A 19,167-nucleotide genomic window follows, 5' to 3' on the forward strand; every position below is an offset into this window, starting at 1 on the left:
AGCTATGGGGAAAATGAGCAAGGATCAAAGGGGAGCTGCAGGTCTTGATTCATGCAGCTTGTTTTTTTTATTTTAACATATGTAATAACACCTAACTGCTCTGCACACTCCCAAAATTTTCTCTGGAACACCCTGATGTAGCAGATGGGGACACCAGGGCTGGGGGAGAAGCATGCTGGGCATGGCAGAAATCAGGGATGGTGTTTGGATTATCATGCTGAAGCATCTGGTTTCTAGTCCCACATCCAGACCCTCTTGGTGTTTCTGGCACATTTTCAGTAGACCCTGGCCCATAAGTCAGAAGTGAAAATAGGGCCACTTTATTTTTGAGGCGGATTGATCTGGCAGCAGAAACAGATTTGTGTCCTGGCTCACAGCCCCTCTGGGGTGCAATTACCTCTTATCGTGTCTGAGGGGCACCAGCCAGTCCCAGCCTCACTGCCTGCCTCTTAACCTCCATCATCACTGACCTACTTTCTATTGTTTTTCAGGAATATCTTCCAGGCTCCCCGAAATCATGTCAATAGGATCACATTCATTCTCTCCGGGAGGTCCTAATGGGATTATTAGAAGCCAGTCCTTCGCTGGCTTCAGCGGGCTTCAGGAGAGACGCTCCAGGCAAGTGCTGTGCCCTCTAAGCGGAATTTCCAGACCGTGCCCTAAGGGAGGGTGAAGGTGAAAAATAGGCGAGAGAGGACTGCCTTCTCTCTGATTGCAGAAGAAAATCTTCTAGGCTAAAATCTCTCTCTCCCTTGTTTGTGTAATTGAGCTGATACCCTCTGCCTTAGCTACCCGGTGCCTGCTTGCCTCTCTCCCATTAATGCAGGGCTTCCTCACACGCCTCAGAGCTGTGAGAGAATTTCAGAGAAGCATTTTAATTTACTAACTTGTGCAGTGACCTTTTCAACATGTGAAATGTGCAGGAGCACGATATGCTTCCCACTGCCCCCAGTTTAAGACCGTTTTTACCCAAAAGACAGTTTTATCATTGCCATGCTGCTGTGAATTCAAAACAACGTCGTTTCCCTTGCGGGGCTGCCTTCATGTCCTGCTGGAAACAGGGCAGAGCTTGGCTGCAGAGCCAAGCCTTTCCTTTAGCTAGACAGGACTTAGAGCTCTGAGTCGGGCATTTACCAAGTCATTCAGCCTCTGATTCCCCCAGCAGCTACTTTACAATTAATTTTAACTTTTGTCTAAAGTCTCCAAGTGCCGGATGACCAATGAGCAATTGAGGAGGAGCAGCAGGCGAAGGTTCACCTCCCACTGGCAGCTCTAGTCAGGGATGGTTATCAGATGCTGACCTACCCCTGTCAGAGTCACCTAAGAGGCACCTATATGCAGCACAACTACCCTCCCTTTGCCATATTGAGCTACCTACAGTCCATGCCTAAGGCCAGCGGTGCGATGCTGTCCTCCAGACACGGTCTTAACTGAGCCCCAGTCTTTCTTAGGAGCCCCCGGGCTTTACTGCTGAGATTATCTGTGCTCCCCTTTGGTTTCAGCACCTGGGTGTAGCTCAGTCCTTTTATGGCTGTGGCTGAGCAATGTGAGGCAGGAGAGGCGTGGTATAAGACAGAGAAACGTCTAATGAGCCTCGGACTCAGCCTGGCCTTTCCAGACCAACATTCGTATCTCAGCAAGGCAACCGGCACATCAAAAGCTGACAATGTATGTCCCAGGCTGCTGAGACCTCTTAACCCGTAAACAAATCCAGTTGTTTAACTGGCAGGCACAGAAGCAGTTCTGTTTCTGCTAGCAGTGATAGTATCAGAAGAGTTCTTCAAGCACGCTCCTTTGAGGTCATCATGACTTACAGGGGTTTCCTCTTCTTTAATGTTCGTTTTGCAGGTGTAACTCTTTTATTGAAAATTCCTCTGCACTCAAGAAGCCCCAAGCAAAGGTGAAGAAAATGCATAATTTGGGCCATAAGAACAGCACCACGCCCAAAGAGCCCCAGCCTAAAAGGATGGAAGAGGTCTACCGCGCCCTGAAGAATGGCCTGGAGTAAGAGCCTTTATCCTGTTTGTTGATTGAAGTTTTCTGTGACATTTTAGAGCCTAGAGAAACATATCACAGGAACAGGGATCCTTAATCCTAGGAGAGGAAAATATACCTCTTGGAGCCTGGATTGTAACACTTAGGATCTGTAATATTTGTATGGGAAGTAGGACAGAATCCACTCCAATTGCTAGGAAAGCTCCCAAAAGCTGGGATTTCATAATTTTTTCGTCCGAATTTTCTAGAGTCGTATCAGAGGCTGGTATCTCCTTTAAGATAACATCCCAGACGATAACAGGGCTCTTACCAGCCAGATACTAGGGCAGTGACGGGAAGGCACCAGCCCATAAACTAAGCAGCAGATTAGCTTACTTGAAACTGGTTGTTCAGTGTAAGAACACTGAGCTCTTACACTCTTGTTTATTCCTGAAAAGGCAGCAGGGAGCTGCTTTTAGGAGAGATCAATGTAAATGAGTTTTTTGTCTGAAAACACATCCAGTGAGGAAAGCCATTCGTTGGGCAGATTTGCTTTTAGGATGGTCAGCAGCCAGCTCGGTATGTGCTGAAGAGCTCACGTATCCCTTCTCTGGTTTGTGTTTACAGCGAGTATCTGGAAGTTCACCAGACAGAGCTGGATAAGTTGACTGCTCAGTTAAAAGACATGAAAAGAAACTCACGTCTGGTACGTGTCATGCTTTTTCATCTGTCATGTCAATGGGATGCACAGTAACCTTCTCGAGGTGCTGGAGCAGCCAGGAGGTGGGAGCAGGATATAGGGAATTTGTGTTGATGCTGCTCTTCTGGACCTGTTGGACCGCGTCCAGAGGAGGGCCACACAGATGATCAGGGGGCTGGAGCACCTCCCCTGTGAAGACAGGCTGAAACAGTTGGGATTGTTCAGCTTGGAGAAGAGAAGGCTCCAGGGAGACCTTATAGAGGTCTTCCAGTTCCTAAAAGGGGCTACAGGAAAGATGGTGACAGACTCTTTACCAAGAAGCAGTTATAGAATGAGGGGTAACTCTTTTAAACTGAAAGAGGGTAGATTTAGATTACACGTTAGATTACATTGCGCGGGTGGTGACACACTGGAACAGGTTGTCCAGAGAGGCTGTGGATGCCCCATCCCTGGAAGTGTTGCAGGCCAGGTTGGACAGGGCTCCGGGCAACCTGATCTGTGGAAGATGTCCCTGCTCACTGCAGGGAGATTGGAACTAGATGATCGTTAAGGTCTGTTCCAACCCAAACCATTCTATGGTTCTATGATTCTTCCCTTTCAGCCCTGGTCTTGTTTGTGGTTTCTATTGACTGACAGACATTTCTTTCTCATGGTGCTGTTATGTTGTGCAATTAATCACAGTGTCATGTTTTCTCTTGCAGGGAGTCCTGTACGATTTAGATAAGGTATGTTACTCCCTTCGACACTGGTTTTGCAAGGTGGCATTAGTATCTGTATGTGTACATAGCGGGCATGGGAAGCCTTTCTCAGTCTGATCTGCTACCCAGGCCACACCTGGAGAGAAGTTACCTGACAATTTGCATTTGCAAAGGAAGAAGTCATGCTCCCCTCCTCTTCCCAAGGGCTCTGGTGTTTGCCAGGCTCCTCTGCCAGCCAGCTGTGCTCACTAACACAGCATCAAATTTACCCCATCAGCCCTTTCCCGGGATCTCCCAAGTTAAACTGGCTCTGGGATGGGCACAGGGAGGGAGGCAGGCTCCTGCCAGGGGCCAAGGGATGTGGAGGAGCGAGACCTCCTATTTCTGTCAGTTGCCAGCCATTAAATCTATCGCCTTGTGCAACTTCACCCTGCCAGGTCCAGGCGAATGGAAGGCTGGCAGGGGCATGCCAGGGCTGGCTGAGGGAGCCAGGTCAAGCCCTGGCTCATCCCTGCTCCTGCCAGTTCCGGGGAAGGAAAAATTGGAAATATTTTTCCCCGCAGGAAAATTCAGGTGAAACAAAAGGAAAGCTTTCAAAAATGTTTCTTGAACAAGTCTGGGGTTTTTTTTCAGTCAAAATGCCAAACTTGGTTTTGCTGTCAAAAACGGTTTGCTGAAAAAGAGAATAGATTTTGAAATGCAGAACCTGATCTGTTTTAATAGAAGTTTTCAAAGTACTGAAAAGACATTTCGGGTTAAAAAAGGTCTTTTTTTAAAAAAATATTATTTAGGAACTCAAAAAACTAGGGAAATCCAATCAAAGAAAAATTCTTTTTTGTTTAGAAATACATTAGGTACAGAAGTCAGTGCGATCTGTCTTCAGCAGCGGATTAACGGTAGTAAGGTGGGACAGCTGATTCCAGATTCTTGGACAACAAAAACCTTGTGTGTTTTAAGGAGGAGTTTCTCGGGTTCGTGGGGACTAGCAGAGCTAGCGTGGTGGTGTCTTACTGATTTATTTAAATGTGCCTCACCCACTGCCTTTTCCTTTCCTTCAGCAAATCAAAGCAGTCGAAAGATACATGAGAAGGTTGGAGTTCCACATTAGCAAGGTAATGAGCACTCCTATCGTCTGTCTAATGCATCTGCTCCTATCTTATAAGGAAAGCAAACCCTTGGCCTCCTGCTGCCCCTCTGCTCTGGGGAGGCTGCCTTGATGAAGACTCTCCTCCCTGATTCAGTATTTTTACCACAATGGGCTGGAGGTCAGAGCCAAAGAAATGGTTTCCATGTGTTTTGTAGCCCCCGAGCTCCAGCTGTGCCCTGAGACACTCCCATCCGCTTTTAGGTACAGAGAGGACATAGGGTCAGGTTCTTGCTGGGAAAGATCTATCTCATGGCAGGTTTATTGTTATACTATAGGTAGAAAGAGAGGTACATCTGAAAGTAATTTAATTCAGCAGTTGTCTCTACTGTACACAGCAGCTAGATTGGATTTATTCCTGGATTTCACTGCTAATGCTCTTGCTGCGTGCTTTGGGGCCCACATCCACTTGATTACATCGGTGGGAATATTCAGTAGTGATTTATGATGATTTATACTAGTACATTTTAGAGCTGGACAAAATCCATGGTGTGTGTTCTCTTAGTTATAAACATATCTGCTAGCGATTAGTTGCTTTTCTGAGCCTGACAAAAGAATGAATTATTTTTGATGGATGAAATATCTTTTGAGAGTCATTTGAAAAGCGTTTGCACAGCTTGAAGTGCTCCAATTATGACAACCCATCCAAACCTTTTAATTTCAGTCCTCTCTTGCTCTTGGAAATTAAAAAAAAAAAATGTCGTAAGGTGATAGACTGAAATTTTGTTCCCCAAGCCACCTACTCTCTTGCTGGCAACATGAATGGCAAAATTAGTGTTTGAAGAACATTCCCATTCAAGTCCTTCCCACTCCAGCCTGCTCAGAGCTAATGGCTTCTGGGCTTATAACAGGGCTGAAAAGCACGAAGTGCAAGAGGTAACGCTGGTCAGTATTACTCAAGCTTGCCAAGTACATCAGTTTACTTTCTGTAACCCACAGCAACAGAGACAAAAGGAGCTGAGCTGTGCTGCATTAAAGCTTAGGGGCTTGGGCAGGTAAAGAAATATCTTTGTCTCTAATGACAGAAAAGGTCTTTTTCATCAGTACCAAATCAGAGCCATAGGTACATAGCGATGCCTTCTGCTGTTCTACCCATCACTGCTCCACACAGGAGGCAGAGCAAGGAAAATGGAATGCACAGCAGCAAACCCTACGTATTTAGGGGGGCAGGTGAGCATGTGCCAGCCTTGCTTACACGGGCAGGGGCAGGACATCAGCCCTGGGTTAACGCTCCACCCTCATGGCAGAAGAAAATACCAAGTGACAGCTATTTATAGTAGCTGTCTTCAGCTTGCTGACTTGCAAGTCAGGAGTGGATAAGAATTCAAGAAGGTTTTTTTTTGTAACTCTGAAATAGTGAAATGCTACCTTGTGCCCCCATTTCTCTTTGCTGAGCTCTTCTACTTTGCAAAGCAGTCCCTGTTCTGGTTGAAGATCCATCAAGTCAGGGGCTTTGGCCATTGGGAATCCAAGCTGGCCTTGCAAAAGTCGACCTAAGGCTTTGAAACTGGCTGGAAGACCAGTCCCATTTCAAACAATTAGCAACAGCACTTTTTGTTAGAGGTTAAGCAGGCTTGGAAAATGCGATTTGGAACATGTCTGGATTGTCACATCAGACTCATCTCTAATGCAGCAACACAAAGATGTAGACTCAGGAAGCCAAGGTGCTGGCTGCTTTCATAGAGAGAAATTCTTCTGTGAATATCCACTTCTGAGCAACAAGCACCATGGGGCACAGGGCGATTGCTTGATGTCAGAGATGACAAAAGAAAAGAGTTATTCCAGGTAAAAAACAAATATCATCCTATCTGGAAGCAGAAAGAAGAGACAGCTTCTTCTATTCCTCTCCTTTTCCTTACCCTGATAAAGTCTGATTAGAAATCTACATTTCCTGTATCTTGCAGATTAAGTTTATAGAAATGCATACCACTATACATAGCTATACATGTGTGTGTATATATATACACTCTCTATATATACACACACTATACATATATATATATATACACCAGCCATACCACTGTAGACTCCCACCAGACAGCTCAGATGGAGTAAATGTATATATTCAGTGCAGGGATCAGAGGGAAAAAGGAAACCAAAGCAGAAGACACATGTGAATCCATTGCACTCCAAAGCGAGATCCAAGTGAGGCTTTAAACAGTGCGTGACGGGGTTTTGCAAAACTCCTGGAGCACGCACTTACAAAATGCTGGGTGCCTAAGTCACACCAAAGGAGCTTAAGAAGATGACACAGGAAATTATGGGAATGCCTGGGGGGGCTGAAGTTCAAAATGCTGTCTTAATTTGACATCAGCTCTTTCTAAGGCTTTTACTTGTGCTGATTCTGACTGTGACTCCCAGTTCCTGGAGGATGGGCAGTGAGAATTCAAAAAATCACTCCCTGTTTCCGGTACTCCCTGTTACTCAAATATTGCAACAGCCTCAATTCACAGCTGGCGTTAGCAATAGAGAAGCCATTGCTGGCCCTGTTAAACGTGCCATTTAACATGTCCAGCCTCCTTTGGCAATGTGGCGTTTGCAGTTGCCTTTGAAAGAGCTCTTCAAGCTGATACATTTGCGAAGCTTGCTGCATGCCTGCCCTACCGTTACAACTGTGCAGACAAGGGGAAGAAGGGAGTTGCATGGTTAAAGGTGCGCAGGATGAGCAGGTGGATTGCTGGTAGCATCACTTGATGCTGCCATGAGATTTTTCCAGTGGAAGTTATTTTTATGTTGTGTTTCTTTTTCATGGACTGTAACAATGTCAGAGCTTCATTTGCTCAGCCTCTCCATTGCACCTAACAGTTCGGCTGAGTTTCCTTATAATGCAGATTACTCCATTGTTCATTGGCTTTATTTTGTTGGGTTTTCCGGGTTTTTTCAATCCGCGTTCCTTGTTCCCGCCAGGTGGATGAGCTTTATGAAGCCTATTGTATCCAAAGACGTCTCTGTGATGGTGCCAGCAAAATGAAGCAAGCCTTTGCAATGTCTCCTGCTAGCAAAGCAGCTCGAGAGAGTTTAACCGAAATCAACAGGAGCTACAAGGAGTACACAGAGGTACATCCTCATCAGTTTAGTCTTCGTCTCTCGCACTGCTTGAAGGCCATGGGCACTTTGCCACCGATTTCAGGGAGAACCTCCCCCAGATAAAAAAATTAAAAACAAACTCGGCAAAGAAGATTTATTTATTTATTTGTTCATCTTCAGGTGAATACCTGATGACTTACAAAGACAGGTTATGTGGGCCCCAAGAGTTCCCTGAAATAATAATGTTTATGCTCTATGAGAGCAGGGTTATACTTGGGAACTGCCGCAAAAGAAAAAAGCATAAATCTTCCCTGAAACTCCACATACTCTATTTCCTTCCCACCCCACAGATCTTGGGGTGGCAGGTTGGCTGGAACCCATGTGTATACAGACATCTGCTGCATGCTGTGCAGTTTTACTTGCTGTGATCAACATCTTTTTATTAAACAGGCAGGAGATGAAGAAGGGTCTAATAGTGTTGCAAACATCCCAGCACACAAGCCGTGACAACCTTCCTAAATCTGAAGGAAGAACTGGAGAGGGTCCAGTACCCGTCTCCCACAGTCTTTTTTCTTAACGTAGTCCACGTTTCTTGAGAGATTAAATCATGCTGGGAGCCGCTTTGGCATGGAGCTGCTGCTGGCACATGTCCTGGCTTGGAGAGGACTGAGACAGTGACCAGGTTACGCTTCAAGGGCCACAACTGCCCTCTGCCAACAGGAGGATTAGAGCACACAGAAGAAGAGCATGGGGTTGCACTCAGCTTCGGCATGAGCAGTCATAGCTCAGCTGCCATTTTTAGGGCCGGACCTAGCTAAACAGGACTGATGGTTCTGGCAGATTGATTTTACTGCAAAGTATCTTTCATCTGCATAACAGAATAGACCAAATAGACCTTAAAAAAAAACAAAAAGAAAAAAAGAAAAAAAAGGTGGAGAAAGAGGGTTTGTCTGATCTCACGGGTCTCTTTTCCAATGCAGAACATGTGTACCATAGAAGCAGAGCTGGAAAACCTACTGGGGGAGTTTTGCATCAAGATGAAAGGTAATTGCCTTTTCGCTTTTCCCTTCTTTCTCCTGAACAGTAGCAGCGCCTGTGCACGTTAGTGAGGGCATCGAAAATGCTGGTGTGACGTGTATTTACGAGAGGTGTCTTTTGCCCCACCACCCCCTTGCTGAGCCTTCAAACCCCCAACTGACACGCCTGCCCAGTGGAAAAAATGAGAGCCAGGAACATCAAAGCTCACAGAGAGGCTTTCTGAGATGCTACTTCTTGTTTTCAAGGCTAATTACCTCTTTTGAACACTCCTCCCAAAGCCAAAGCAATTGAGTTTTGAAGGCTGCTGCACCTTTTGTTGCTATTTCCATAATCCTTTAAGAAGATAACTGGGAAATTATGTGAATGGCCTTGGAGCTGACGTTCAAAATGCTGTCTTAATTTGACATCAGCTGTTTCGAAGTCCTTTTGCTGATTCTGACTGCTGCGATTTTTGAACAAACATAGAAGAGCAAAGAGCTCAGGGTATTTTTCCATTTAAACACCTAGATAACTCAGTGGTGGCCTTCACCTTTCCATTTTATTCCTTGTCTTTACGACAGGGGACTTTATGAGTTTGCATACAATGGAATCGTTTTACTGGAAGCCCCACCGAATCACCAGGTAGTGCTGGTGCTATTATCCCTTTAAGACTCAACATCTTCAAAAAGGGATTGTGTAGGGATATCTTCTTTGACATGAAAATAGTTCCATAAAACAAAATCAGCATCTAAATATTCATGCACTCTTAATTCCTCACTCGAAATCTTGCCATTTAAAAAATCCACAGTATTGCTGGTGGGGTTTTTAGACCTCATAAGTCTCATTCTGGGTTTTGATTCTGCCTGCCTTATCCCAGTTGTGAGTTAGTTGTGTCCTGTGCTTGCACTGCGTAAGACATGATCTAGCTTAGATTAAATTAAAATAGTTACTCCTTGCACCCACTTCAGAGAAGACAAGTGGAGTAGCTGTTAGAGTTCTCATAGCTCCATCCCACAGCAGCAAACCTCAGGGTTTTACAACCCCCACTCTTCTGTACTGTAAAGGCAGTCAAAGATGTGTAGATAGAAGTTGGACACAGAGAGACTGAGACAGATATTTCTATAAAAAACCGCCAGCAGAACTGCACGGTGGAGTCGCCGAAGGAAGCGCGAGGTCACGCGGTGTACAAGGGGAAGTGCATAGGCCAGGTCCCTCACAGTGTTTCCTTGCCTGCTGTAAATGCCGTGCAGCACGGTTCCTGACAGAGGACATGTTGCAGAAGGTGTCATGGCATTGCAAGTGGCTGGGCTGAAAGGGTCTAACCCGTTGCTTTTGACTGCCTGATCCCTCCAGCAAAGCTCAAGAGCTCTCAAGGTGGGTGCTGTGCTCACCTGCAGGAGCAGAGCACAAACCACAAATAACAGCTATTTCTGAACACAGTTCTCATGACATAAAGAGGCACAAACTAGAAACTAACAAAGAGAAAAGCTGTATCATTAAAAATTCTCTAATTAGGACATCTAAGATATCTATCTAGATAGTTTTCCCTAGGAATAAGAATCCAATAGGACAATCCAGCCATTTCTATTGCTAAAACTTACAACAGCTCTACCACTAAAGTCTGCAGCTCAGGCAGGCAGCAAGCATTTCCCTTACATTACACTGCAGCATATCCCGCTAACTTTAGGATCTAATTTAAAATCAAAGTATTCCTCTCCCCAAAGCTTATCTGTTCCTAGCCATTCTAGTTATTTTTCTTTTGTGCCCTCTGTCACTTACACTGAAAGCAAGACAACCTACACAGCGCTGTCAGGAAGCAGGGGGCCCACACTGTGTTCTTCTGACTGATATTTAAAAAAAAAAAAAAGCCTAATAATTTTTCAGAATAAAAAGAATGTACTTGCTAGCAGGCTTAGATTACTGCTCAGGATTAATCAGCTGTTGCAATTAAACAGGGAAACCCAGCGTGGAAGTTTAGAGGTTCCTCTATGTAATCTGCGTGTCTTGTTTTGATGTATAGGGTGGTGCTCCTTTACCTGTTGGCGGTGCAAGGAGAGCAGGAGCTAAAGTGCCCTGCCACCTTACGACATCCACTCAATGACCATATCTCCCCTAACTACTGATGCTGACTCCACCAAAGTAATCTCCCATCCCATCAGCATTACAAGCTTTTACAAAGGCATGACATTTGAAATGGCACCATAGAGCCGTTGGCTTCTGCCACTCCTTCAGTCCCCGAAAGCCATTCAGTTACCAAGAATTTGTTTCCTGTCAAAGTGCTTATTCCCTGTAATCAAGTCAGTGCTTAGCCCCCATTTCATGAGGCTGAAGAGGCTTGACCAGCCTGGTTGGGTCAGTCACAGCTCACAGACCTCGACTCCAGACAAAGTCCACGTGGAGTTTTAAGCTGTGTTTCCCCACCCTCCCACCCCATACACTGACCAAAGAAAGGACCTTTTTATTTTCCTCAGATACTTTCAGTGATGTCCCAGCGGAGATCAAATTCACTTATAAAAGCATGCCTGGGGAGAGAGAAGCAGCAGTGGAGTGCTAGTAAGCTTAAATTATTTATAAGCAGTAAATAAATTAGAAAGGAGCTGGTAATATGAGCTCTTAAGCAAGGGCCTCTCTGTTTGGCTACGCAGTAAGATGAGCAAAGAAAACCCTTTCCTGGTCAAAGAAATGGAAGAGGAGGATCAGCAGATCACAGGGACAGGCGATAGGCCATGACTGCATGCAGAGATCTAGTTGCTCCTACAGTCCAGCTAGCAGGAGTAATTCTAATTGGTAAATAAAGCCAACACTAGGGTTCATCATACTTGCCTTGATTTTACCGCACCCGTGTATGTTCAGTTGTGGTGTTTTAGGATAAACGCAGCAAGTTTGTTTTCATTCCTTTCTCTGCCACAGGCTTTGTATTATGTGTCCTCAAGATGGTTTCTTTGGGCATTGCAACACTAGACGCATGGTTTTAGACTTGCCCTGGCAAAGCTAGGTACATTTTTACACCAAAACAAGTGTGATAGCTACCTACTGAGAAGATAAGAGAGAAAGGAGAGGTTTCCTCTGTGGAGGAAGACGGTTAGGTTAATGAAAACCAACCAGTTGAATCCTGTAGAAGAGCAGGTCACAAGGCCAGGAGAGGGATGGTACCTTCCCTGGGATTTCAGGAAACTTTCATTTCATATGCACAGGGCTGGTAAAGAAACAGCAGCATCACGTGCTACCTTTAAAAAGGAGACATATACGACAAGTGCTTTGCTGCACGCCTTCCCTCTGGGGAAAGACGAGATGAATCTTGTATTGCAGATGTCAGTCGTGTTTTGTGATGTACTTGCTATTGAAAGACGCTCGGCTGCTATGGGAATTAAAATGTTGCGGAAATGCTAAACAGAAGGAGCCTCTCTTGTGTTTCTGTTAAGATGTACTGAAAAGCAGCCTGTGTTGCAACGTATAGCTCAGTCTGATTAGTGTTGAGCAGCCAGCACTACGTGGTAACCAGCAGCTCGCCTACACCGCGTGATATTAAGGGCATTAAGCTGAGTTTCTGAAGCCAGATAACATCAGGAAGCTGTTTCTTCTTTTTCAATAATTACTATATAAAAGGAAACTTTGAGCTCTGTAGGAAAAAAAGCTGCAAAGTGCAAATCTTCTAAATGCAAAAAAACACAACACAATGAGTTTTATTAAAAAAAATAGAAGAAAAAAGAAAGAAAATTAAGATGGTGGGGTGTGGTGGGGCTGGGAGGTGGAGTGCAGGAAGGCAGCAGTGAGAGGAGGGGGGATTACCAACCCCTCCTGGCGGGGCTGGCAGAGCGGCTGTGCGGGCTACGAGGGGCAGCCGCCCCCTCCTGTCTGAGCGTGGCACCCCATGGGCACCCCGGGCACCTGGCTGCCAGGCCCTGCTGCACCCCCCGCACCCGGCAGCCCAGGCTCTCCCACAGCCCAGGATCTCCCACAGCTCCACCGTGTCTTTCCTTCCCAGGTCTGGCTGGCTTCGCTCGGCTCTGCCCGGGAGATCAGTACGAGGTATGTCTGCGTTGGTTTACGGTGTGTTTAAAAGCAAAAGAATCAAGAGGCGGGCAGATTTCTGCTGCTTTGTACATTGCGATGAATGAAACCTGCTCGCATCAGCACCCCAAGAAACAGCTGATATTTTTCCTGTATATGCTCGAAAAACCTCGCAGTTCTCTTTATGTCTGCCTTTGTCAGGGCATCTGTCAGAAGATCCGAAAATGCTGTTCAGAGCACTGATTGATGGCTAGTCAAAGACATACAAGCTTTTTTCAAAAAAAAAAAAATTAAAAATTTATTAGTAACAAACATTTCCTGGAAGAAATTACGTGCATGCAGAGCAAATTGAACACATCCTTGCAAATATCCTTTACTAGATGCTTTAGGCTTTACTTCGTCATAAAGCAGAGGAGCAGAAAGACACAGCATAACCAGTTCTTGAGACCCAGATGTTACCTGCTATGAGGCTGTGTCAGGATCTCTGGTCACTGCAGCGTTCCAGTGAAAAACTCCAAGAGCAGGTTAATTAGAAATGGATTAAAGTAAAAGCCTCCAGCTCTATCCAGAATGGAGCTAACCCTGCAAGAAATTCACAGTGGCTTGATAACAGATCCCCTCAACCTGTACTTCCAGCTCTCTTGAACACCAGTTCATTTGTTGCCCCTCTCAATCCGGTGACAAACTCGTGCCTGCAAGCAGCGTGTGCTTCCTCTGCGGGGACGATCAGATGGTGCAGGTCTCTCGCAGCCAGCGCCGCCGCCCAGAATGGGCTTTCTGCTTTACTGCTTCAAACCACATTCCTGCACTGTGGGTCTCATTCATTTTCACCGCCAGGCAGCCACGGTCTCACAGCTGGGGAGGCCTCTGACAGGAACAGCCAAAAGCTCACCTACCCTCTCCCCTGCCTGGGAAGGCAGCAGATCCAGCAAGCTGCAAATGTTAGGAAAGGCCATGGGAGCTTTCATCTTGCCCTCCCAAAACTCACCCACCCTGACGGCTGCTTTCTCTGTAAATAGAGTTAAAACTCCTGCAGCTTCTTTGTTATGAGTCATCTAGTTACATGAAGGTGAAAGCTGAGGTGAGGGGTACACTACTGAAAGGAGAGATTAGGAGAGCTGGGAGATGGATATCCTGCAGGATAGACCTTTTCCTTCTGGCTTGGTGAGAAGCAGAAGGGCAGCACCTACACCACTAACTCTTGCAGCCTTTTTCAGACCCTTTCCTCAATCCCATTTCTGATATTTGTGCATCATAAGAGCAGATTTCACAAGCAAATAAGAGGATTTTTCTTTTTCAGATTTTCATGCGTTACGGTCGCCAGCGGTGGAAACTGAAAGGCAAAATAGAAGTGAATGGCAAGCAGAGCTGGGACGGAGAAGAAATGGTTTTCCTCCCTCTCATTGTTGGACTGATCTCCATTAAGGTATGCACGCTGACTCCTTGCAAGCAAGGCAGGAGTCAAGACGCTGCCTTCATGCACCATCAGGAAAAACGCAGCAGCAGATCATTAAATAGTTTGAAAATGAGGCATCATTAGTGTTTCCAACACACCTACCAAAGAGCAAAATGCTATAGTACTGTCCAATCTAGATGCTCAAAGACAGATGAGTTTGGGAGTCTGGTGGGAGAGGTTGTCCTAACTCTTCCCAGACTGGTGTCATGGCCACACTAACATGACCCTCCCTTCACATTGCTCTCCAGCAACTCGGGCTATTTGCACCAAAACAAAGGAACACTAGAAACCCGTTTGCTAACACTCTTCAGGAAAAGACCAGCAATGAAGAACCCCAGTCCAAAAAATCACACTGCTGGTGGAGTTTATTAGTACTTCTCAGATAAGAGAGCAGCATCTGATGATCTGGAGGGCTCCCATCTGAACACACCCAGGACCAGCTGGACATAACCTGGAATAGTCCTGAGGTCCAGTCCCACCACCCTGCACAGTGCAGCAGCACTCCAGTGTGAGGTAGCAGAGCTGTGAGTTTTCTGCTCGCAGTAGATGGGGTCCTGTAGAAAAAACAGCTCAGACTTTTTGGCATCTTTCTAGAGCACAGCTATTCCCAAAATTACTTAATGCCTGCAGCCTCTGTTGTCCTCTGACTCTAAGCCCCATCCCCCAAGGAAAGAACAACCTTTGCAACTCCTAGCAGTCAGCAGCAACTTTTCCTCCCAAACCAGAGCCTTTCCACCATTGCTCCATCCGCCTATTGTTCCCTTCACACTTTTCTCCTGGCTGAAAGTCCATGTGCTTTCCTTCCAGCAAACCTCCAATCTAGAGCAGCCCATTCCCTGAACCCTGTCTAGAAATTGCTGCTTGCAGTTATTCCAGGTGTCCCTGGTTAGGCAGCTTAAACAGAGTGTCTTGAAAGTCTTATGGGAAATGTCCCACTTAGACACTGCAAAAACTTTTTGAAAAAATGCAGGTGATTACAAAACCACCACCAAAATAATCACAAATGTGTGAGACAGTACTTTTTCATAGAAAGTCAAGTTGTGACACAAGGTGAGTCACTGTCCCCCATCTAACACCACAGGTTTAAGGTGGAAGGTTGGGAGAGAACCCTTTCTTATAGTACAGGAGAGCTACAAACAAGAGTCACAGTACTAGTAAAGTTAATGTGTATATTCTCACACCTTTTTGGTCTCTCTTCAAAGACTTTGACATAAAAGGTTCAAGAACTGACTTTCAAGCAAATAGCCAAAGGTTGGTTTGTATAAGAGCTGCCCCCATGAATTTTTTACTGTCCCTCTGAATTTTCAGGCAGGTATATCTGTAAGCGTGAATAGTGCTCTGCTACCCTAACTATGAAAACATACGTGGAGGTGGTTCCTCACCGGTGGATCTGTGGAGGTCCTCACCAAAGGCCATCATAATGCAAATAATTAGCTAGAAGAGAGCTCCCTTGGGAATTACTAAGTAAGCTCAGTACATCGGGAGGTTCACTGTGATGAAAATTGTCAACTGCCGAGAGGAGTATTAGATGGGAAAACATCCAATACGCTTCCTCCATTCTCCCTCTTCCCTTAGGCTCTGCTTATGGTCACTGCAAAAGACCAAATACAAGACTGGATAGCCCCTTGGTTTGAGCCAGTACTGTTGTTCTCTTCTAGCTACCCAAAAAACATAAAGAAAACATAGAAACACAATCATATGCAACTAAGCATTCGTTTTAAAAAACCCCTGAATTTCCCCCTAAGTTATGAAGATGCAACAAACATAGTCATATTTTGCAAGCCTTTTAGCAAGAGGAACCCAGCCAGCAAACCGTGTAATTAAGGATTGCAATGCCTCCTGTGGTCCTAGATATCCTGTTCTTGTTTCTCACAGGTCACAGAAGTTAAAGGACTTGCCACTCACCTCCTCGTGGGAAGCGTTACCTGTGAGACAAAAGACCTGTTTGCAGCTCGGCCTCAGGTGGTGGCAGTAGACATTAATGACCTTGGCACAATAAAGCTGAACCTTGAAATCACCTGGTAGTAAGTAGAGTTGGTTGGTCGGTCAATTGGTCGCTGGGTCAAGCAGCAGTAAAAATTAAACCCAAGAGGAAAGGTGTTTTTTTTCTCTCTGTTTTGCTCTCTGTGGAGGCAGCTAGGGAAGGAATTGTAGCCCAGGTTTCAGAGATGAGAAGCAGTTCATGGGCAGCCACGTGTTCCCTGCGCAAAGGGGGTTGTGCCTGGGCTCTTAGCTGTGCCTACATTGAGCTGTCCTGATACGCGTGGTGAGTAGTGACATTAGGAGGCCTGTGAAGTGGATAGTGATGAGAGATCACTGAATTGCCTGAAGTGTATACTTCTTCCCCACGCTCAATAAAGGGGCATAACTGAGTCCTCATATATATTCTTTAATTTGCTTTTAATATTAGTGTAAAGGTCAGTGGGGTTGCTCTGGCTGTACACTAGCATAGCCAAGTTCAGAAGTTGGCCCATCTTTAAGAGCTGGTGTTTAAGGGCTTCATACACCATGAAGGTGGTGGGAAATCTGGCATTGACCATCGCAGATGTGGTGCTTAGGGCCATGATTTAGTGGTGGGCTTGGCAGTGTTAGATTTACAGTTAGACTCCATGATCTTAAGTGTCTTTTTGAACCGAAATGATTCTATGATTCTATCTGCATTGGTCAGCATAGGTAAGCTGATGGTGTTAGGATTCAAACCCAGACCTCACAGCACTTTGTTAAAACTGGTAACTGTCATTTCTAAAGAAGCATTGACGGTTTTAGCTTTTACAGTCATGTCTGCTGTTTCCTGTAATGCAATAAACATGAAGCCAGCAATAAGAGCTACTGGTTTCTTTGATACTGCAACAGCTCTCTTAATAGTAGAGCACCTTTCTCATTAGTATGTGTGACACTTGGCAACTCAAATCCAAGAATACTTTTCATGTGAGAAGAATAACATCAGGCTATGGTACGTAAATGATTTCTGAGAGTAGAACACTTTCATCAGAACCAAAACCCACACTTCTGAGCCTGCTGTCTAATTAACAACATTTTCTTTTAAACACTTCTGTTAAAAAACCTGCTACCTCTGGGTTTTGATGTGCTAATAAACCACCTTTTCAAAAGTCCTTTCCATGGACCTGAAATTCCTTCTTGCTCAGCCTAACAACGGGTTTTTTTCTGCTTGTGTGTCCGTAGCCCCTTTGATGTTGAAGACTTGACCCCGTCCACTGGAAATGTGAACAAGACATCTGCTCTCCAGAGGAGAATGTCCATGTACAGCCAAGGCACTCCTGAAACACCAACCTTCAAGGACCACTCGTTCTTTGTAAGCTCTGTTCAGCTTCATGTTTATGTAATGAGAAGCCCCAGAGCCGTTCAAACACTGCAACTGCTTCATTGCTTTACACATCTAAGCTTTTTTTCCCAGGTTCCAGCAGGTTACCCTTACAAATACTTATAAAGCAAGTGCATTCCTAGCTGCTAATCCCCAGAGAAGGTGACTATGACCCTGGCATCTTTGAAACTCTGTGGCCAATTACCGCATACCTATTCTCCTTGCCTTAGTGCTCTAATAGTTGAATAATCTTTATAAAATGTGTGTTCATTTTCTAACAGTAGCAACCGTTATAGCACTAGTATTTTTAACATCTCCCATGATAAATTTTCCCCTGTACTGAAGATATTCACAGGATGTTCCTACATTTCACATGAATCAAATTCGGAATACTTAATCAGGACTGTATATAAACTGAATAGGCCATCTGTACAGATAGGAATTTTACAAGTGCTGCCTCCCATGCCTATAATTTAGTACTCTGCTACAAAGCATTCGTTTAACTTGCCCTTCCTCATGCCCTCTTTGCTTTAACTGTTGAAGAAATGGCTTCATCCCCTGCAAGACAGGCCAAAGTTGACAATCTTAGATGCTCTGCAAGACACTTTCTTTGACAAGCTTCGTCGCAGTCGCTCTTTTAGTGACCTGCCATCGCTCAGGCTAAGTCCAAAAGCAGGGCTAGAGCTATATGTGAGTCCTGGGTTTCGTTTGGTGAAGCAGTTTTTCAGTCCCTGTGTGGTACCTCCGTTCCCATGCATGCTTCATGTGTTGCTCTCTGTTGCAACTTGCTCATTTTGCTGACTGATTAGAGGGGAGAACATGACTGTGAGCCCATGCTGCTTGCATTAAATCAGAATTCCTCTTGGTTTCTAGAGGGATAATGATCAGAAGCCAGCTATCTGTGGGCGGAGAGCAGGGCGGGAATACAAGCCGACATGGTGTTCTTAAAAATTGACTGCTACCCTGATTGATGTTATACATTTGCCTAGTAACATGACTTTCAGATGCTTAAAGCATACCCATGTTGAGAGAAAGAAGAAATGAACCTTAAAATTTAGGAAAAAAACCTGCTAATACTGCTGAGGGAAAAAAAAAAAAGATGCAAGTTTTGGACACTTTAACCTGATGCACCTTACCAACATGAGAATGGCTACAGTTCTTTTCAGCAAAGTGTCAGCAAAATCAGAGTTGCCTTTCATCTGTGCTGTGCGTTTCCGTGAGATGGCCACATACCAAAGCAAGATTTGTAGGTCAGATAGGCAGGTTGTGACTCCTATACCGCTTTGTTCCCATAGGTCAGTCAGAGAGATGAACATATGTATATGCTGTGATCATTTTGGGGTCTGCATATGCTGGTTTTGCTTCCTAAATGATCAGTACAATACACCGCCACACAGTTCTTCCATTTCTTTTTGGCAGAAACTCATGTTGAACAGGACTTCTATGTAACTCAACAATTAGTAGAGATATCCATGCCACATGCAGAACACACTTTCAACAGAACGTAAATAGGATAGTAATACCATGAAAATGCCATAACACTAGAGAAACTTTTGGAGCAAACTGCATTAAATTTTAGGGATTGCTACTTTAGAAGTCAGAAAATAAATACAACAGAAATCTATAATGGGTAGGAAAATGCAGACGAGGTGGCTTAAGTACAACCCCATTAAAAAGAGAAGTGCTGCAGGAACTAGAGCAGTGCACTGGAAATGCTGTCTGAGGGAATCTAGTAGGACGAGCAGAATTCACGACTCTTTTCTGGGGCGTGGCTCCCAGAGCTCTCTGTTTACCAGAGAGATGCTGACCCCAAGTTTT

General features: G+C 45.0%; 1 protein-coding gene across 3 annotated transcripts in view; it reads left to right on the forward strand.

The window, feature by feature from the left end:
• Positions 1-497: 497 nt before the first annotated feature.
• FAM65B (family with sequence similarity 65, member B) overlaps positions 498-19,167 on the forward strand; it is a 36,409-nt gene continuing 17,739 nt past the window's right edge. For 2 of the 3 annotated variants that reach the window (XM_010138399.1, XM_010138400.1), the window contains exons 1-11: positions 500-618; positions 1,849-2,004; positions 2,602-2,680; positions 3,376-3,399; positions 4,431-4,484; positions 7,424-7,573; positions 8,524-8,587; positions 12,546-12,589; positions 13,872-13,997; positions 15,903-16,051; positions 17,211-17,340. In XM_010138399.1, the coding sequence (XP_010136701.1) occupies positions 518-618; positions 1,849-2,004; positions 2,602-2,680; positions 3,376-3,399; positions 4,431-4,484; positions 7,424-7,573; positions 8,524-8,587; positions 12,546-12,589; positions 13,872-13,997; positions 15,903-16,051; positions 17,211-17,340 (1,077 nt within the window). In that variant the 5' untranslated portion in view covers positions 500-517. Of the gene's footprint in view, positions 619-1,848; positions 2,005-2,601; positions 2,681-3,375; positions 3,400-4,430; positions 4,485-7,423; positions 7,574-8,523; positions 8,588-12,545; positions 12,590-13,871; positions 13,998-15,902; positions 16,052-17,210; positions 17,341-17,892; positions 18,040-19,167 lie in introns of all 3 variants that reach the window. The other variant, XM_010138398.1, reaches the window with a different exon arrangement.

This window comes from Buceros rhinoceros, unplaced genomic scaffold (assembly GCF_000710305.1).
Source record: "Buceros rhinoceros silvestris isolate BGI_N320 unplaced genomic scaffold, ASM71030v1 scaffold10646, whole genome shotgun sequence".
In the NCBI taxonomy this organism is placed as follows: domain Eukaryota; kingdom Metazoa; phylum Chordata; class Aves; order Bucerotiformes; family Bucerotidae; genus Buceros; species Buceros rhinoceros.